The following is a 20898-nucleotide window of genomic DNA, read 5'->3' on the forward strand; positions in this document are numbered from 1 at the left end:
ATAGGTATCTAGACATAATGAAATTAAAATCGAGTTTTCTACAGGTTTGTTCAAGTTTAATATATACATATCAATCAATTGAATTTCGCTACAGATAGTTTTAAACTTGCCAGTTTCATCAGATGGATCAATTTAAAATACAAACTAATAAGATTTTACGCGATTTTAAAATTATATTTTACCGGACTAAACAACGAATTCATAATTAAAATAATCATTGTGTGCATTTCGAAAACATGAAGCAATAAGGTGTCATTGATTTTTTTTTAGTAGTGCGATGGCCAGTGATATTTCATTAGTTTAAACATTGAAGAGAGAAGCGATTTTAGTGAATTTAGTGATTGGCTCTAAAATAATCCGTATATAATTTCAGTATAATATTATTTACACGTGACTGCACTACGATAATGTTTATTATCATATTGTGTAAATCCGCTATAATTCTGATCGTACGTCCAATTTCATTTTTAGGCCGCTTTTTTTCTATTATGATCTTAATGAGTATTTTTGCTCTTGAAGTCTTTTGGTAGGATATATGTAATAACTCATCATCATTTATATGAAGCTTGATCGAAGCTTTTTGTATTATTTATTTTTCGGCGTTAAATACAAATCTATTTTAAGGATCTACTATAATTTAAATACGATATAAATGGTGGAGACGGTTTTACCATCATAAAGCTATTTAGTACGCAGTTTAGATATCTGGAAAAAAATATTTGATATTAACCACTTTTGTTACAATATCTTTATAACAAAAGTTCTTTTTATTTTTATTGCACAGGGAAACATAAATCTCATTTAGTAAAAAGGAAAGCACAAACAGAAGGTACATCTTATTTTCAAAAGAAATTTCTTTCTGCAGAACTAAATACAATATAAGTTTTTACAATAAAGTTTTTAATATTATTCGTTTTTTGAATTGGCATTCGAAAAACAGATTTTAAGATACGGCTAGCAGACATAAACGCTAGAAGATGCAGGATCTTTACAGTAACTGATAAGTTACTGTAACTGATTAGTTAATGTAGAGATCCTACATCTTCTTCGTGCATCTGCAGGTGCGTCCTGGATAAATGGTCCCTGTAGAATTATGGTTATTGAACGATCAATATACGAATTAATATACGAATTAATAAAGAACAATTAATATACGAATATTAAAGTTTTACTAATTAATTTAATTACTAAAAATATTTCACGGAAAAAATGTCTCCACCAATTGTCCTGCCCTTTATTAAAAACAAAGGTGACGTCAAAATCTGCAATGCAAGCGCAACTTGCATTAAACATTTTTAGTTACGTGCTTCCAGCACGGTTTGCGGGTGTTCAACACGATCGTAGAACCATGTGTTTTTGTATTCCTGACTTTCTTATGGTTTTGTAGAACGCAGATCAATAAATTAGAAACAGGTGTAGGGTCGTAAAGTTGTGGATTGATTTATGTGCCAACATGTACTCGTAGTACGAGAAATGAAATAGGACCAAAAAGCAATTTTACAGCGTTGTTTTGCAGGACTTATAAATTTACGTTAAGAAACCTTAATAATAAAGATGTATTCCACTGAACTAAGAATTACATGTTTAATTTACAAAATATCTCTAAGAAAGAAATACTTAAACACTTAATATTTTATTATAAAAAACGACGACCAGAATCAAGCTACTTTATGGCAAATGACATACCTTGTTATAACATCTGCAGCACAAATTTTACGGAACCCTTGTATCTAATAACACCCATTCAGTACAGATGAAACCAGTGAATCGATATACCTTTGTTTTGATTCCTTTCACACAGTTGACTTCTTAAAGATTGCACTGATTTTAATGTGAATTATATTTAGTTATATTGGTTATGTTTCTTATTTTATAAAGGAAGGGGATATAGGGGAGGGTATACGTTTTTATGGGAGTAAAATAAGTGGTAGTTCAGTGGGCCGTGAGGTTATGTTTAGTGCGCGGGGCAGCCGCGCGCGGCGCTACGGGCGGCCGACCGAGGGCGACTGAGCGAAGGGCGGGCAGCTCGCAGCGGCAGTGTGGTTCACTCAGCTGAGTTTTTCTTACGATTAATTCAAAAGTGTAGCGCTAATGCCACACATTCCGTTAACTTTACACGTGTTAATTTTAAAGAATTTCTGTTTGAAAATAGTAAGTAAAATGACACAAATAACGAAATCTTAAACTTAGTAGTATCAGTAGTCATTTTAATATAATACAATTGTAAATAACAATAGCGGGCCTGACGGCGCCCAGGTGAGCGCGGGTCTCGGCCCGAAATGCACCCAACGTCGTCGTCATGGCACAAGGGCGTGCTGTAGAGAGAATGGGCTTGGAATCTGTTGATAACGCGACTACACGTCGAGTAACGTTAGGGTTAATTAATTATAATTATATAATTAATTTAATATATTTATTTCTGGCAACCAATCTGTCTATATCGTCAATCAAACTGTCATTTTGATGTAAGACGTTTTCTTCGGGGTCTATTAATTTGTCAATTACTTGTTTTTCTTCAGAATATTCAACACACTTATTGTTTTGCTTCTCATGGATCGTCCTTTTTAGTTTGACAATTTTTTTTCTCACTTTTTTTTCATTTTTGTCAAATTGATGTAAATAAGGTGCAAAATTGATCAATCTGTTATTGTTTTTTGGTGACAGAGTTGAATAATTCTTGTAGCAATGTATAGATTGACATATATCTGCCTTAACTTTGTCAATATTAGTATGTTTACTATTGAAATATTGTAAGTATGCTATAATTTTTTCGGTTATCCATTTTCTGAAGAACCAAACGTTGGTATATACGCTTGGTTTATCTTTATTAGAGCAACCATCGCCGTGTGATACTATTCCTACTACGTATCTGCAAAATGGGGGTTTAAGTTTTAAAATTTTATTTCTACATAATATAAATGCATCAAGAATAATATCGTGATATTCAATTATTTTTGTGAAATTACTCCACTAGTTCAAGTAGTTGAAAGTTCTTGATTCAATTATTATTACAAAGATCGAACATGAAGAAAGACTCGTTCGATCCGGCTGGACTCGAACTGGGGAAAGGAGTTTTTCTTTGTTTGATCTTTGTATTAAAATTATAACAAACTGGTGGAGTAATTTAAAAAAATAATTGAATATCATGGTAGTAAAACATCGTTGATATTCATTAAACTTAATATAACAATTATTAAAATCTTGTCAGCCTGGTTGAGTGAATAAAAACTTTCATAGATTTCTCACAGATGGTGCTATGGCAAAAAGTCATTAAAACCAAAAAGTAAAAATCTGCAACAACCTCATACAAAAAGTCAAAAAGACTGCTGTACGGCGAGGTCTCTGGTTTGAGTTCAGTCGGATCGAAAGAATTTTCTTTGTGTTCGACCTTTGTATTAATAGTAAGTAAATCAAGAACTTTTAGAGGAATGCTGATCTCAGTGACCCCGTTCCTTTCTACATAAGTTTTGATTATAGTGACCCTTCCTAACAACCCTTAGGGTATACAAGAAGGGCACTATTACAACCTGTTCAAGCACAGGGACCTTCTAAGTTCAGGACCAGACCCCTAATCAGCCAGTGTACAGGGTTGTCACAAACCATTGTCACTGGCTTCATCCGGTTCTCAAGAGGCTAGTGCCATGCGTGAGCCGCCCCGGGTGCACGTACAGTGCCCTCCTTATTTTCCAGATTGGTACCGGAGTTGTAGGCACGTTCACTTCCCAACGTCGAAGGGTCTCTCCAGTTACCAGAAACCTACGCGGCTTTAGGCCTCGTCTATACCGAGACAGACGCCCCGGACACACACCATCGGGGCAGATGAACATGTCCGTCTGTGCAGCTACCATCAGCCCCGGCGAGTCCGTACCCAGAGTCATGGTCCTGTAGCCTCCCCGGAACTCCCTTTCTCTCTGGCCAGTAGATAGGCACAGACCTCAGATGCTGATCTCAGCAGTACAAAGTTTAAGGGTTCATAGATAACCTCTTAAATCTTGTAGTACATATCTACATAAATTATAAATATGAATAATAAAATAAAATTACTTTATTTTGTCTCAAATATTAACAAAATTGCGTACAATATCCTTTAAGGACCTTTTTTTAAGTATGAAAATACTTGTATCAAGAGGTCTCGCGCCTCTATAACTGGTACGTAATTACTATAATGATGAATAGTATTGTACCGCCGCCATCGCAAATGTAACGAAAATATCCTTGATATTGCTGGCTTTGGGACATAAGATCTTAATCTATTATTCCTGTGATTGCCCTGAATAAACAACAGTTCTCCTTTGCGGCAGAAATAGGAAGCATGTAAGTACCGCCCTACTTATCTATTAACTAATGCATACAAACGGTCATACCCATTCCAAAGTACTCCTCCACCAGAATCACCGCTGCACGAGTCCATATGTGCGTGGCCGTATAGACAGAACATATCGGCAGTCAGTTTTAAATTATGCATTACGCTACATTCTGCCGAAGGTATATAATTTAGCGTCGCCATTAGCAGGCCGTGCTCCGACAGCGGACCATTGTGCTGTAAAAAAGTTCTAATGGAGAAGTTCAATTTTTTATTTAAATTTTTAACAAACAACCCGTCTTTTAGCACTGTTGCATTTTAATTTATATTGTAGTGAAAAACCTTTTAAAATTATTTCTACATTTGCTTCTTACCTTGATCACTCCCCAACCAGTGACAGTGAAACCGTGTTCATTTTTGTTCATCCAACGATCATTATCGATCAAATCAGCTTTCTGTGCTCTTTTACTAAAGTCGATAGGATTGTTGACGAAAATAAGTGCAATGTCACAGGAAAAAGGAGTTTCTTTGTTATATTCCTCGTGACTATCGATGCGATTCACTGAATAGACTAAAGCATTGTGATCATATAGAAATCTGGAACCTATAAATCATAAAACACATCAGTCACATAACTTCACACTTAGTGAATAAATTTATTTGTCTTCAGTGTCACTTGGGAAAAAAATATGATCCATGATATAATAAGCATATTGCTCCAAAAATTTTTTGTCGCAGTAGAGCATCCTACCTATTTTAGTCGCCAAGTAGTAGTTCACATCACTGCGTTCCGATTTTGAAGGGCAAGGGTGCTAGTGCAATTACAGGCACATGGGACATGTCAACATATTTCTCGCGTGACACGGGCGCAGTAGCCGGGCACCTCAGATCTTTGTAATTTAAAGCTCTGAGCGGCACGTGCAGGCGCATCGTTTACCACCAGGCGCACGAGTTGCTCGTCTCGTTACTTGATATCGTAAAAAAACGTTAACAACATTATAACAAAATGTAAGAGCGGTTGCACACGACGGCTTTTATCAGCGATGCAAACGCGATGTAAACGCGGATGCAGTAGCTAGTCGTCTATCTTTACACACACGCGCGACTTTAAGCAGATATGCAAACGCGATGCAAATGCGCGATTACATCATTACAAATGCGCGATTGCGTCACTACACTTCTGATTTATTAGCGATTGTATCAATGCACTTGCACGTCTGCATCGATGCAATCCGGCGTTTGCATCGATGTCATCGCTTATAAATCACAAGTGTAGCGATGCAATAGCTGCTAAAAATCGCCGTGTGCTGCTAAATACCTCTCTAAATCAACTTTACATACCAACATGTACCGATATGTCACTAGTTTTATTGTTATGACTGAAACAGTGCGCTGCAGATAAAATGCTGAAGATATTTAAAATAGTACCGGCGCAAAGAGCGCCAGAGTTGAACACTAGTGCCGACCAGGGGTACCGTTCGATATCGACTGGAGCACCTCTCACGATCCGAGGCTCCATATGTGTTGATTTATTTTCATTCTCCCGATGAATCTTGACAGCAAACGCTTTAACATTACATTGTCCAGAGTTAAAATAAAAAATCGAAAATAATAGTCCAATAATAAATTTTCTAAACGAGATCGGCAATGCATATGAGCAAAACATTTTTAATATTAGGTTTTAGCCATTTACTTGGTGTCATTTGTTGGTAAATGCCTTACGTTCGTGGTATGGTAATTAATTGCTTTTTATTACTGATAATGTACTCTTAATTACAAATTTTACTGGAAATAACATGTTGCGATTGCTGAAGTTTTCTAGAAAGTCATTAGTATTGCAGCGATTTTATGTATAAATTTAGTTGGACACAAGAATGAACAAGATGTTTTGACGTGTCATGGAACTTTAAATTATAAAATTGTTGATATTCATATTTGAGAAACGGCGCTTTGTTTTCTGTTAAATGGTAAAGTGGAGTCTTTAGTTGGGACATTAACAGACAGAACTAACGAAGCGGTTTTGACCCGCGCCCGCTGCGGTTGCGGGACAGCTGTTTTATTTCAACACTCACGATACCGCAGGTTTGTGCGGTCACGTATCCGCCGCGGTTGCGGAACGGCCCGCAAACTTGGCGGGAGAGGATCGCAAGGCGCGCGGTTATTTAAGATCGATTGAGATCATCAGTTCAGCCTCAGACGTCGCCATGGACTCACATCAAAAATGAGCTATCGCGTTATACTTACTTCATCGAAGAATTAAAAGAAGAAGGCCTAGAAGATTCAGGGTGCATGCATCCTCTGATTCCGGAAAGAAATCGTTACGGATTATTCGTTGTTGTTATTAATGAGTTAAAAAAACAAGAAGACAAATTCTTTAATTTTATTCGGAACTCCGTATCTACTTATTCAGAACTTTTAAGAAAAATGGTAACTGGTAGGAAATTAATTGATCGACTTTAACATCCATAACTTGAAAAATCGATACGCGCTGCCAATTCGAAAATCAATCAAACAAAATGGTGTGTGAAGGAAAGACCCAACCCGCGCGCGCGCAACGCGTCACACGCGAACCGAGCGCAGAGTGCGCGGGCGACCGCGGCCCTCGCGGTTTGCGGCCGCCGCGAGCATCTGTCTCCGCTGCGGGCGTAAAACGCGTCGTGAAATTTGCTACTAAATTTTGCATACATTTCTACGTTCTCCGGAGGCCGCGGCCCCGCAACCGCGGCGGGCGCGGGTGAAAACCGCTCCATGAGTTCTTAGCCTAAACTGTATGTATTTCTCCGGAATTACTTACTATTCGAATGACATGACTAAAATTCCCATTATTTTGATATTCTATCTAATGATTTTTTGAAATAACGGAACACGAAGATAAAAATATAATAATAATAATAATATTCTATGTCATATGGGATATAGAAAATAATAATATCTTCATGTACTAGTTTATGTTAAGCATGAAAAGCTTTTATTAAATAATAAAAAATAGTAACTTATTTCACTAATCTATATAAGATTATCTATTTCCATTTTGTAAAAGCATCAACATTCAAATTGAGAGTATTTTATAATTATGAAATAATATTACCTCAAAGAAAAGTCATAATGTGAAGTTTTTTTTTTCAGAATGGACATAATTAAACGTATATTAATTTTCATGTCGTAAGTTTTTTATTGTTGTTCTGATTCTATTAATTATTCGTTCATTTGGTACGAAATTTTCATTAGTGATAGTGTTTTCAGGTATTACTGATATGCGGAGTACAATTTTTAAGTTGGTTCTGGTAGCGTTGCACAAGATTATATTTGGTCACCTAGTTAATTTGGGTGATACTAAAAGTGAATCTAATCATCGTGACCGAGGCAATCGCATCACTAAGGGGGAAGAAGCAGTCCTTGAAGAGTTTCCCTTTCTTGTGCAGTTTCTGAACCACGGTGGTTTATGTGCTGGCACGATACTTACCACAAAAACCGTTATGACGGCTGCGCACTGTTTAGATGCTAACTCTAATCTCAATGAGATGATAGTGTTTTCACGTAGGTATTGTTCTATCACTATAATATAAATTAAATATAAATATTAGCATGTTAAGTAGTTATATGAGTGTAAGGTACGGTTTTAAATATTAAGTTTTTATTTTTCAGAGAGTCGATACATCTTTGACAACTCAGCAATTTCTCACAATATTTTTGATTTCATCAAACACGAAAATTATAATGATGCAGGATTTTCTAATGACATAGCAATACTTATGATTCTCGATACGTTTGAGTTCGGTATATATGTTAATAAAGGAACTCTAACTGATTCTCTTGCTTGGATGGACGAAAGTGTAAAGGTCATTGCCGCTGGTTGGGGTGAAACAAAAGTGAGTATGAAACATAAAAACATTTGGAAAATACCAACAAATCCGTGGTTTTAATATTCATGATTATCAGCCCATTATTGGGTCTCTTCTCAGGCGAGGATTTAGGCCATAGTTCACCATGCTAGCCCAATGCGGGTTGGGGACAATTCACACGTTTACCGAGGGTTGTGCACCTTGTTCGACGCGTGGGGTCAGTACGATATTTTCCTTCACCGAAAAGGTCATGGTTTTCAAATTAAATTTTGCACATAAATTCCGATAAAGTCAGAGGTAACCCAGCTAACCCTGATTCTAATCCACGGCCTCTACTTGAGAGGCAGTACGTCAACACACACATAGGCTACTGTACCGGCTTAGTATTAACTTTTGTTGTTATTATTACGTAGCCCATTTTTGTAGTTGCGTTAAAAACTATCCAAAAAATACAGACTTGGATAAAGCCCTATAATAACCCTATTTCTTATTTTAGTACGGGGGAAACAATCCAGATCCGAATGGTTTGCTGAAGGCAACTACTCTCCACTATGTGTCTCTGAGAAAATGTGAGAACGCGCACAACATAGCATTGACACCCGACATGTTATGTTTATACAGTGAAAAACATCAGGACACGTGTCGAGGAGATTCTGGTGGAGGAGTGGTGTGGAATGGGTAGGCAATGCTATTATACTCGTTGCATGTATCAGTATTGTGTTGGCCAAAAAGGGCGTTTATGATATCAAAGTTTGCAGCTGCTTGCGTTCTAAAGCTACCTTCTCATGCAAATTTAGTAGAACAAACTACTCCAAAAATGGTTTCTTTAAGCGCTCTTTGGATTTCTATAATAAAAACTTAAATATGTAGATAATTTTGGGTTATCCTTACATAGCTTTAAGAAGAAAGTAAGAGAAGTATTTTTTTAAATTTTTTTAGTTTTTAAATCTAATTTGCCTTTATCAGTGAACTGTACCTAATGTTTGGAATGTTACTTTATTATATAGTTTATTATGTTGTTGTATTTGAATGTACTTGAACCGAAACTTATTTGCTAAATTCCTGATTATGTTTGTGGAACGCCAGGTCTATTTGTTCTAATGGATGTATTTTTGTATCATTTACCTGTTTCATGGCTGTTTGTTTTCCTTGAATAAAAAAAAAGCATAAGACTTAAGCTGCGATACAATCGCAATGTAGACGCGATACACGTTTTTAATGATTCAACATAACGTCGGGGATATTGCAATTATACGTAACTAGCACTTGATTATGAATTTCCACTTCGGTAATTTAGTGGCCGAATGAAATCCGCATACCGTGGCAACGAAATTATTGCTTACTGTGCAAAAATGAAAGTCGTACGTAAGTTGAAATAGCAAACGTTATATAAATACAACGTTAAATCCTTCTCTTGTGAAATTTGGTTTAATGCAGATATGCACCGTTTACCAACAACATTGATTAAAGGTTACGAACTTTTTGACTAACCCCTTGTTTGTTAATCAAAAAGATAACTTTATTTTTTTTAAGTACTTTGATTAGCCTACTGTTCTATACTAATTTTCATAGTTCTACGGGTTCTCAATACAAACTTTCATCCCCTATTTTACCCTCTCTAAGATTTATTTTAGACCAAAAGTAACTCATGTCCTTCTTCGAGGTCCCATCTATCTTTATACCAACATTCATCAATATTGGTTCTGCTGATTAGGCATGAAAATATAACAGACAGAGTTAGTTTCGCATTTATAATATTAGTATGGATGCGTGTTTTATATGGAATGTCGTCAGCATGCTCGATACTAAAGAATGCAATCATGTATTCCATACAAAATACACGCTTAATATGGACACGATGTTGATGCGTGCTGACGACTGGTGGCCAACCCGAACTCCGTCAATTAGTTTTTATCTCATGATCTTGTTCTATATTATGTATTTTCTACATTAAGTCGTCTGAGAAGTATCTTGGTTCATACTTTGTTTTTTGAATAATTTTATCTTTAAATTATTAAATACAACTATGAACATGAACATGGTAAATGGCGCTTATTTTTATGTTACAGCACAGTAATTGGGATCGTCTCACACGGCAGTGGATGCGGAACTTCTCCAGCAGTATACATGAACGTATTCTACTTTAAGCCGTGGATATCTCGTACGGTTAAACGGCTAAACCAAAAGTTTTGTCACCACTTAGAAGAACTTAACTCTACAATTATACTTCTTTAATAAGAAATAACGAAGTACACAAACTATAAACGCCGATTTTTATTAAAATTCACAACCGTTGTAATGAGTGTTACATTCTATTGTGCTGAATGTGTCTACAATTAATTACGTATTAACGATAAATAAAACTAAATAATAGATTCCTTTCTGCATCTTTTTGCGTTCCGTTACAGTCAGAAAATCTGAAACCCTATGCAATCAATACACTGTTGTTTTAGTTGCAATAGCACAAATTTTGAATTTGGCATCCCATTTACAGTCGTGTAATGTTAATGTACTTAGCGTATGTGCTACAATGTGTACATTGTACTTAAGCAATTATGAACAGAAGGACATTCATGTGGTTTTTAGATATATTTGCGATGAGGTTAAAAAAAGCATCATTCGTATTTATGGCTAAACAAACATATTTTTTTAATTATCTATAGTTTCTAACTGGTAAAATGTGTGATCTCGAGTTGCACTTGGAAAATAACGTGTGTGCAATTGTCATTGCGGGATGTTAAAGTTTCTCTCCGTAAAATTGTGTTTTACGTAAAGATCAGCCCTAACTACAGTCCACTAATGTAAGAATACAACAATTACACAAAAATAAATCTAGTTTTTTTTTAAATATTATATTGGGGTTAAAGTATGAAATTGCCGTTTTATTGCAATAGGTTCTTTGAATTTTCATAGAATCTTCATGGTTTGAGGTTTTCGAATGAAACTTTTTTCAAATGGTTTCTGTGATTTTTTTTTTTAAATTTGAAACATTTGAATATCGACTTTCAATTGTTTTTGTTATTCAATTTAGACAAGAAAGATGGATACTGCGAAAATTCGAGTGATTTTTGAATACGAGTTCCGACGCGGAACTAACGCGGCAGAAACAGCCCGCAATATCAATGCTGCGTTTGGAGAGGGGTCTACTAATGAACGCACCGTGCGATTTTGGTTTAAACGCTTTCGTGATGGAAATTTCGACTTAAAGAACGAGTCACGAGGAAGACCGCCCACACAGGTGAATAACGATGAATTAAGAGAGATAGTGGAAGCCGATCCTAGTCAAACTACCCAGGAATTAGCGGCATGGTTTAACGTTACCTTATCCACAATATTGACTCACTTGCGTCAAATCAATAAAATAAAAAAATACGAAAAATGGGTGCCTCATGATTTGACTGATCTGCAGAAAGAAACGCGTGTTGAAACTTGTGTTGCCTTGTTGAACCGGTACAGAAATGAAGGAATATTGGATCGAATTGTAACATGTGATGAAAAGTGGATTCTTTATGATAACCGGAAAAGAAAAATGCAATGGCTGACCCCAGGTCAAATGCCACAACAGTGTCCTAAAGCAAAACTTACCAATAAAAAGGTAATGGTAACTGTTTGGTGGTCTCAGCATGGTGTTATTCACTATAGTTTTCTCCGATCTGGTCAAGCAATAACGGCAGATGTCTATTGTGCCGAACTCCGAACCATGTTGACAAAACTAGCAGTAAAACAGCCCCGACTCATGAATCGATCTTCACCATTATTCCTCCACGACAACGCGAGACCTCACACAGCACGAGAAACCATTTTGACCCTTCAGGAACTGCAGTTAGAAACCATTCGTCATCCTCCGTATTCACCAGACCTTGCTCCAACGGACTACCATTTTTTTCGTGATTTGGACAATTATCTACGTGACAAGAAGTTTTCTTCCCAGGAGGCAGTACAAAATGCTTTCACACAGTTTGTGCAGTCTAGATCGTCGGAGTTCTATCGCAAAGGCATTAATAACCTTCCCATTAGATGGCAGCAATGTATAGATAATAATGGCAACTATTTTGATTAAATAAATTTGTTAAAAATTTAAAAAATAAACAATTTAGATTTTCAGTACAAATCGGCAATTTCATACTTTAACCCCTATTATTTAGACAATTTTAAGTGTCTCGGAAAAAGTTGTTTTTGCCACTAAGCAGTAATGCGAACATTGCTGCGTCCCGCTTTTGAAGGGTAAGGGTGCTGGTGAAATTACAAGCACATTAGACATGTAAACTATATATCTCAGGGTGACGGGCGCAATGGCAGCGTCTCTCAGGTCTTTGAGATTTAAATCTCTGAGTGGCGCTGCAACTGTTTTGCTTGACTTGTTCGTCTCATCACTGGGTTTCAAACGAAATCTTACACACGAAATAATAAGCTAAACAACAAATCTTTTTAAATTGATTCATGCCGTGGTGTCTGTGAGTATACACATCACCTTGTGAATGTTATAAATGAAACTTCCTTTCCGTATTTAAATTTTATTTTAAAAGCAATTAAGACACAAAATACCAATTGCGCATTCCTACATACTTTGGTGTTGCTGTCCTATAAAATTAGCTAAGTTTAGAAAATAAGTAGAGAATATCCTTGTATATTCTCAAGTCTTCAGCAAACCTAGGAGAGTGCAGAAATTCTTGGAGAAGCTTGGGTGGCATGAGAAGGACCCTGCCACCTACCATGTGTGCAAAACTGGCGTCTAGACGTTGAGTTGCCAACACCAGCCCGTTACACTATATCATACCAATGATACCTTTATATATCACAAATCGTTGCCAATACCGAAATTAACTCAAAATGCATCGGAAAAAGGTACAAGTAATAATGAACCTTGTAATGATTACCAACATAATAAAAAAATAGATTATTTAGCGATGATGAGTTAAAATTTCATAACTGCTTGAACTAGTGACTCATTAAAAATCCGACGTATCTACTTGTACGTTTAAAATTCATTTTAAATCACAAAAATTACAAAAGACTATTCTTCAGAGACCGCTCACTTTTATACTAAGCAAAGTTACTTAGTATAAAAGTGATAAGTATCAGTGTACATTTTTTTTGCAGTAGAGCTCCTTGTGAAAGAGCTCATCCGGGGTAGTATTGCCGCCTTACCTATTTCTGCGGCCAAGCAGTAATGTCAGTAATACTGTGTTCCGATTTTGAAGGGTAAAGATGCTGGAGAAATTACAGGCACATGGGACTTGTCAAGTTATGTCTCAGGCTGACGGGCGCAGTGGAAGTGCTCCTCGGATCTTTGTGATTTAAAGCTTTCAGTGGCACTACAACTGTTATGGACAGGCGTGTAGCTTACCATCAGGCGCACGACTGAAGCCACATTAGTTGATAATGTTGATTGATTTTTTTAGCCTCACGATTTTATAGCATTATGATGTGACATAAAAATTAATGGCCTTCCGCGTATAAACTCGATATGCCATCAATGTAACAATCATGCGAAGATTTCGTAGAATGTACATTTCCTTGAAGATTTTAATAATTATGTTTTGGACCTTTCAAATTAAATTAGTTCTATCGAAAGGACCACGCATACAGTTTCTGTCAGCGCATGCGACTATGGAGTCACATATCGTAGGGGGAGATCCAATAGATATTGAACTGTGTCCGTCAGCTGTGCTCATATACAACTTAGGATCAATGTGCGCGGGGTCCATTTTAAACAGCTACTCTGTTTTATCAGCGGCGCACTGCTTTGATCATAATAGTGACGTAGAGGAAATATCTGTACATGTTGGTGAGTAGTTTTTCAGTTCTAACACAAAATTATTTGCACGTAATTATGGCATTTAGAAACTCTAAAATTTAAGCGACGAAAATTCAGAAAAGACCATTTGCATACATATGTAGGAGTCCCAAGCCTGGGCTTCCATTTAAAGTATTGAGATGACAGATTTAAATAGTGTTATATTTGATTAAGATAAAAAGAAATGAAATATTTAACAGGATCCCAACATCGACGTGATGAAAAGGCAACTATTCATGATGTGATGCGTGTAGTGGTACATGTGGATTACAACAAAGCAACGGCTTTTGCCGCCGATATTGCAATCGTGTTTTTAGAGTATGCTATTACATTCGGAAAAAAAGCAAAGAAGGCAATTTTGGTTCGGACAAGTAGTTGGCGGAAAAAAAGCGAACGCGATTTTTATGTCACAGGCTGGGGAATGATTAGGGTAAGCAAAGTGATGTAATTAGATGCTACTCTAACACAAGCTCTTTATTTTAGTAGCATGTTTTTCTCAATGAATTAGATTACTTTATATCTTTATAATTAGCACGTTCATCGCTAAAAAAATGTGTTTATGAAAATTTGTGCTTATTCGTCTATTTCTTGTTCGTTCATTCTAAAATACGAAAAGACTGTTAAGATCTTTCAAATTATTGCTTCTCAGTACAACGGTCCGTTATCAGAAGTTGGTTTGATGAAAACAAAGCTCAGATACATTCCACTATCCGAGTGCAGTAAATTGCATGGTATACCGTTTTCACCAGACATGTTTTGTTTGTATGGAGATGCCAAACATGATTCTTGCAAAGGCGATTCTGGTGGAGGTGTCATATGGAAAGGGTAAGTATAACCCACTGATGATCATCGGATCATAACTTATAAGGGTTCATAAGGAAGGTCTAGCCAAAACGTACAAACCCTTATACTCATCATGAATATACAATGAGTCTCTAGATGCCAAGAAATACTTCAATTACAACTTTACTTTAGAATTCACTTAAATTAAGTAGAGAGTTTCAGTAGCAGTAGAGCTCCTTGTGAAAGAGTTCGTCCTGGGAAGTACTGCCAACTTACTTATTTCTGCCGTCAAGCAGTAACGTAAGCATTACAGCGGTTTTGAAGGTTGAGAGTTCTCGTGAAATTATAGGCACATGGGACTTGTCAACTTATGTCTCAGGGTGGCGGGCGCAGTGGCTGTGTTCCTGAGTTATTTGTGATTTAAAGCCTTGAATATCATTGCAACTGTTCTGGACAGGCATGTAGCTAACCACCAGGTGCGCGATTTGCTCGTCCCGTCTCATAAAAAAAAGATTTGTCTTTTTAGTGTCCGAAAGCAAGCATAAGTAAAGTTGTTTTAACCACGATGAAAAATGTAATTATGTTTTTCTTTTATCGTTACGTATTGGTTGATTGAATAATTTAATTTTTGCATTATTTTATACAGATTCCTGGTGGGAATTGTGTCTCACGGTGATGGATGCGCGGGCAAGAACAAACCAAGTGTATATGTAAGCACTTATTATTATCGAGGGTGGATTAGAAAACAGGTCTTATACCACGTAAGGTACTATTGTGACCATATTTAGGTATGTGTTATTGGCACCATACCTGTAGCCATTCATATACGTCCTACTATTGGATACCAGTCTCCTTTATAGGGAGGTTAAAGGAAATCATTACAAGGTTAGGGGACTTGATATATTTTTGTAGACAGTTTGGATCTTTTTCGGAACGCAGAACTTCTGCTTGTCCGGTGAAGAAAGTTAATGGAAGTGATGATACAGCTATGGACGAGTAGTATTTAAAATGGGTAATTGATGGTTAAATGTGTTAAAATTTTATATTAACTTGATTTTTCATATTTGAAATTCGTTGTAGAATAAAAAGCTTTCAGACATTTGTAAATATCCCGAAAATATGAATTGAGATTGAAACAGCAATACTTTTTATAAAGTCACAATATTCTTCATCTTATCCTATCGATGGCGTACTCTATAGTGCTTGCATCGTGGTGGAAGAACTAACTAATCGGTGTAAGGTTCTCGCCGATTGTTGCCCAGGGTACGTCAGACGTACAGGAAAGGAATGGTACATCTTGCGGGGAAGCTCCTTCGTGCACCCCAAGGTCGCAATATTGATGGCACCATACAAACTACATACTAATTATCGTTTTGTTCAAAAAGAGACAGAGCATTCCTCAATCACTAATTTCAATCTTATTATCATATTTCTGGTGTTAATTGAGATATCGGAAAACGAATTTCAGATTTTCAGCATATCCAAAGATGAAAATGAACTTCATGAAGATAAAAAAAAAACATAATTATGACTTATAGGATGTATTATATTAATATTAATTCAGATTACTTATAGGATATTCGTTATCTCCAATGATCACTACGCCAACAAAATTTTATGACCTGTTCTGTTTTTATTTTTTTTTGTTTCTTTATTTTTTCTTCACATAATTCGTTCTTTTTGAATGTTTTCGAAAATTGTTTTTTGTTTCTTTATTTTTTCTCACAAAATTCGGTGAGCATAATATTGGAATAAATAAATAAAATGTTTCCAAAAATATCCGAAAATTACCAAAAAATAAGGCTGTGTAGTATTCATTGCAGATATCGGATTATTATACCCTTTAAGTAATCTGAATTGTACATGACGTGGAAACAGTTAGGGTTGCAGTCTCGTATTCAGAATGGAATCAGAAATTACTAATACCAGTAAAATATCTGTAACTAGTGATAACTATTTTTGAAGTTATTAATGGCGCCAATATTTATAGATTCAAAATGTAACTTTGTAAGTTTTTTTAAAGTTCTATGCTAATTCTGATGTTGTCATTCTGTAAGCCGCGGCCGCGGTGGCGGTCATTTAATTGCATACTCAAATATATCATTATTTTATTGGTAAACAAATTATACTATAAATCGTCACATTGATAAAACTCTACTCATTCGTAAGACAGATTCCCTTGTGAAGAATGAGTCAGAAATCGTGGGGTTTGTTCTTTGTAAATAAACATTTGTACACAATTAAGCTTAAAGTCATTATCATGGATTTTTGTAATTCAAGAATGCCGGAACTGTATGTATAATAGATTTTAGTATAAAGTTTTTGTTTCACTATAGTTTTAAACATCGTAAATGGTAAATTTTGAATATCAACCGTAATCTTATTATTGAAGTGTATTGAATTGTTTTTTAAATGAATTAGTGTCTTTGTGAAAGCGACTGCCAAGAAGAGCCAGTTTATTTTTATGCTTCTTATTAATATTATGTCTACCACTATATTTTACAAAAAAAAATCTATTCTTTTTAGCGTTGATTACATTTTCACAAATGTACTGCGACGCTAGTCGCATAAGAATGTTAATTTCGTTCAAAATATTTAGAAGTATTTTCTAAAATTTAATATCTTGAGATGTCTATTTAATGAAATATACATTTATAAAATGATTTTTATTTACCTTCAAATACAAAACACAAATACTAAGCTTCATATGTAATTGCATGCCTATTTTTATACCTATTAATTTGTGAAGTATATGTTTCAATAAAAAGATGTATCAAGATTGTTTACATTTAGTTAAGTACCTAAACAAATGGACTATAGTAGTACATATTATAATTGTGGCTATAATAAATTTATTACGTATTAAAATATGACACACTATACAAAAAAAAAAGGTGCAACAAAACAGGTTAGTCATATTTTAGGAATTGAAAGTATCATGATACTGAACAACCTCAGATATAAAAATGACTCGAAAATATTACTTACATTTTCCATACCGGTCTGTCGTGTCTGCGACACAGCATCGTAATATATGAAACGTTAAAAACTATTCAAATAGATGAAAAAATTCGGTTGAAATTATTTTGTGATATAGACCGTTTCTTTTACTGGAATATGATTACCTATTTGTTAGTAATCCAGGTCGTAAAGGTTGTGATCGTCATTCAAAATAATAAAACATTGGGAACCGAAGGTTAAAAACTAGCGGAGCACACGTGGTTGTGGAATCGCGGCTTCCATAGAATGTAGATATGTATGTAAAATTTAGTAGCACATTTCACGACGCGTTTTACGCCCGTGACGGGGACGGTGGCTCACGGTAGCCGACACGATCTCGATCGGTCGTAAATAACCGCGCGACCTGCGATCATCTCCCGCCAAGTTTGCGGTCTGTTCCGCAACTGCGGTGGCTATGTGACTGCATAAACCTGCGGTGAATATTGCAATAAAACGGCTATATGCGGCAGGTGCTGGTGAAAACTGTTCCATGAGTTTTTAGCCTAAGTCGGATTTGTCATACAAATTGAAATACTTTGAGGAATATGGGGAATTAAAAAAAATAATATTATATTAATGTTATAGTAATATTATTGTTTCAAATGAAATACTTTATATTTATTACATATACATTGTACTTTAAAATATATACTAGATGGCGGTTAGAAATTATCGTTATAACGAGTATTTATAATTTACTTAAAGAAAAATAAATAATTTTCTACACAATAATAATTTGTTGAATTTTGTCATCATAATCTTCACTTTAGTGAAAAGACGTACTGTGGGACATGCTTGCATCCAGCGGATTCTCGTTGGTCATCGGCTGACTTGGCGTAGCTGACCTGGACAAACTGCAGCACAGACCAGGGGGCCTATTATGAGCTTAAGGGTTGTATTCTAGAACTCTACTCAATGCTCAAGTCAGGATTGCAATGGAAACACAAGCACTGGAAATACGACCTTAATGGCAAGGACTTGTGTATGATTTTCAGTGCACACAGCAATACTCAAGTCCTGACTTGAGTATTGAGTAGAGTTCTGGAATACGACCCTTAGAGTCTTATTTTTAACATTAACTAATGTATATGGCCTGCATATAATGAATCACATGAAAAAATAGATAGCTATACTACCGATGTACTGTGATGGTTCAAGAAGTATACAAACGGATCGTGTTCGAAAAGAAAAACGTTACGTTTTTTAAAATAATTTTATTATCTATAAAATAAAGTAATTTAATGCGTTATTTTCGAATATCGGCAACTTTTCAATAGTACTTTACAATGTATATCGTAAAGCAAAATTAAACGTCTTGTTACTAACATTGAAATGATTGTGGTGACTTTGCAGTTTGATAACAGAGTTCGAATGCATCACATTTATATTCATTATCAAGCCGTATTCTCACATTCGTGCGAGTTGCGATGCGAATAGCGATGCGATACACGAACACTCATTATGTAAACGGTCAGCTCGTTATTCGTGTCGCGACTCGCATCGCCACGTGTCGCGCGAAGTTAGGCACGAGTGGCGACGCGAAGTTAGGATCGTATTCTAGAACTCTACTCAACGCTCAAGTCAGGACTTGAGTATGATTTCAAGCACAGGAAATACGACCCTAACGGCAAGTACTTGAGTATGATTTCTAGTGCTTTAAATCATACTTAAGTCCTGACTTGAGCATTGAGTAGAATTCTGGAATACGAACCTACGACTTATTTGCAGTGTTGTCACTGTAGCCGGTTTTTAACAATATAGATTTTGGCACATTTACGAAATTGTTAGCTACAAAACAAAATAAAAATATTTGGTACCTAGCTAAATCTTTTAGCTCTTTTAGTAAGAAAAGTAAAAAATTGAAAAAAAAAAAACGAAAATAAAGTTTAAGTAACACAAATTATATGAAATGACGATTGATTGAATTGATCAATTTAATCAGTCTTTTATGTTTCAATTAAAAATCATAAATCAAATAAAAGACTTATTTTATTATTTATATTCATGTGTTTTATTCTGTCTTTAAGTAGGGAAAATTTTCAGGACAAAAGTATCGATACCTCAAGGTATCGATACGTTTGTTTCGATACTTGTCATGTATCGATTCTTTAGATTCGATTCCGTGTCTCTAGTTGAAAGCGAAAAATAACTCGTTAATGGCAAATTTTCGTGCGTTTGTACAGGTAACAAATTTACTATTTTTAGATGCTGGCTTATAAATACCTACTGCTTTAATTTTGTTACAGCCAAACTATGGAGAATATGTTCAAGTAATGCTCTGTGAAGATTCTGGGGAATTCTCAATTTTTTGTAGAATGTTTGTTACGGGTAAACCCGGTTACACACACACACACACACATGTGTGTGTGTGTGTGTGTGTGTGTGTGTGTGTGTGTGTGTGTAACCGGGAAAATCTTAATAGCGCGATTCAGGAATTTCACGAAAGGCCAATCCAACGCCATCCAGTGTTAACAAACCTAACTAATTATATGTGCTTTCTAATTTTACCTAAATTTAACTGAATATGGTAACATTATGTTTACAGAACATACTAACTTATACGTGTGAACAAGCGTAGATCTTATCAAACTAAAAATAATATCCTGAAGGATGTTGTTGAGTTTCTTTCTTTCAACTCGTAGCTCTAAATTAACTCGAGTTTGGTGAAATTACATCTTCAGCAGTCAAAGAAAATACTTATATAAGATTTTAAAATGATTGCAAAGTGTGACATTTCCATATAGTGAATCTATTTTATTGATATTAATAATCGATGCATTGCTTGAATTGAGCAGTCTATTGACATTCTTCAGTCTATTGACGTTTGTTAATCGAACTCAATTCTCAATTATTTAAATTAATTAAAGACAACGGAGAGAAACTCCGGCAGCATATGGACAATGGAAGGTGCAAATATATTGGTTATTAGAACCAATTGCAGCGGTCAACTTAATTTTATTTATTTATTTATTTATGCATTTTAGGAAAAATCACGGACAAATAATACAATTATAGTATGCTTAAATATGAGTAATAATGCCATGCCAATCCCATTATTTATTTAAAAGTATATAAAAAAAAGATCCGGGCATAAATGTTAAATAGTATTCATGAACTTAGAACAAAAAGCAAATTAATTAAATTTTTATTGAATTGATATTCAATTATTTTTT

The 20898-nt window shown here is 35.4% G+C and overlaps 4 protein-coding genes across 6 annotated transcripts in view; 2 read left to right on the forward strand and 2 right to left on the reverse strand.

Moving 5' to 3' along the window:
• The window catches only part of LOC113236890 (monocarboxylate transporter 12-B), a 57767-nt gene extending 55755 nt beyond the window's left edge, over nt 1-2012 (reverse strand). Inside the window, exon 1 of one of the 2 annotated variants that reach the window (XM_026473121.1) lies at nt 1777-2012. The gene's annotated coding sequence lies outside the window, so the exon portion shown is untranslated. Of the gene's footprint in view, nt 1-1686 lie in introns of both variants that reach the window. The other variant, XM_026473106.1, reaches the window with a different exon arrangement.
• LOC113233849 (trypsin-like) lies at nt 1933-5922 on the reverse strand. Its single transcript, XM_026469073.1, has 5 exons — nt 5645-5922; nt 4678-4907; nt 4365-4540; nt 2590-2869; nt 1933-2088 (listed from the first exon to the last, which is right to left on the reverse strand). The coding sequence occupies exons 1-5, from the start codon at nt 5820-5822 to the stop codon at nt 1933-1935; spliced, it is 1020 nt and encodes a 339-aa protein (XP_026324858.1). The 5' UTR covers nt 5823-5922.
• Nucleotides 5923-6842: 920 nt separating this feature from the next.
• LOC113236005 (chymotrypsin-1-like) lies at nt 6843-10936 on the forward strand. Of its 2 annotated transcripts, none has more exons than XM_026471941.1 (6): nt 6843-7071; nt 7430-7465; nt 7538-7840; nt 7949-8172; nt 8642-8823; nt 10215-10936. In XM_026471941.1, the coding sequence occupies exons 3-6, from the start codon at nt 7558-7560 to the stop codon at nt 10378-10380; spliced, it is 855 nt and encodes a 284-aa protein (XP_026327726.1). In that variant the 5' UTR covers nt 6843-7071; nt 7430-7465; nt 7538-7557; the 3' UTR covers nt 10381-10936. The 2 variants fall into 2 exon arrangements, with proteins under 2 accessions (XP_026327726.1, XP_026327718.1); XM_026471933.1 differs by having other exon boundaries at nt 7547-7840.
• A 2759-nt stretch (nt 10937-13695) lies between these two features.
• LOC113233858 (serine protease 38-like) lies at nt 13696-15696 on the forward strand. Its single transcript, XM_026469084.1, has 4 exons — nt 13696-13933; nt 14143-14294; nt 14592-14767; nt 15372-15696. Exons 1-4 carry the CDS (start codon nt 13756-13758, stop codon nt 15511-15513), a joined length of 648 nt encoding a protein of 215 aa, XP_026324869.1. The 5' UTR covers nt 13696-13755; the 3' UTR covers nt 15514-15696.
• Nucleotides 15697-20898: the final 5202 nt, after the last annotated feature.

The sequence above is a fragment of the Hyposmocoma kahamanoa genome, unplaced genomic scaffold (assembly GCF_003589595.1).
Source record: "Hyposmocoma kahamanoa isolate Upper Pololo Valley unplaced genomic scaffold, ASM358959v1 102, whole genome shotgun sequence".
NCBI lineage: Eukaryota > Metazoa > Arthropoda > Insecta > Lepidoptera > Cosmopterigidae > Hyposmocoma > Hyposmocoma kahamanoa.

Bases quoted from the DNA above. Each gene is read 5' to 3' on its own strand.
- LOC113233849 (XM_026469073.1), bottom strand. From the start codon at position 5,822: ATGGAGCCTCGGATCGTGAGAGGTGCTCCAGTCGATATCGAACGGTAC. The intron at 4,541-4,677 runs GTAAGAAGCAAA...ACTTTTTTACAG, and splicing joins CTGGTTGGGGAGTGATCAAG to CACAATGGTCCGCTGTCGGA. The intron at 2,870-4,364 runs GTATGACCGTTT...CCCATTTTGCAG, and splicing joins GGAGGAGTACTTTGGAATGG to ATACGTAGTAGGAATAGTAT.
- LOC113236005 (XM_026471941.1), top strand. From the start codon at position 7,558: ATGCGGAGTACAATTTTTAAGTTGGTTCTGGTAGCGTTGCACAAGATT. The intron at 8,173-8,641 runs GTGAGTATGAAA...TTCTTATTTTAG, and splicing joins CTGGTTGGGGTGAAACAAAA to TACGGGGGAAACAATCCAGA. The intron at 8,824-10,214 runs GTAGGCAATGCT...TTTATGTTACAG, and splicing joins GGAGGAGTGGTGTGGAATGG to CACAGTAATTGGGATCGTCT.
- LOC113233858 (XM_026469084.1), top strand. From the start codon at position 13,756: ATGGAGTCACATATCGTAGGGGGAGATCCAATAGATATTGAACTGTGT. The intron at 13,934-14,142 runs GTGAGTAGTTTT...AATATTTAACAG, and splicing joins GGAAATATCTGTACATGTTG to GATCCCAACATCGACGTGAT. The intron at 14,295-14,591 runs GCAATTTTGGTT...ATTGCTTCTCAG, and splicing joins TCGGAAAAAAAGCAAAGAAG to TACAACGGTCCGTTATCAGA.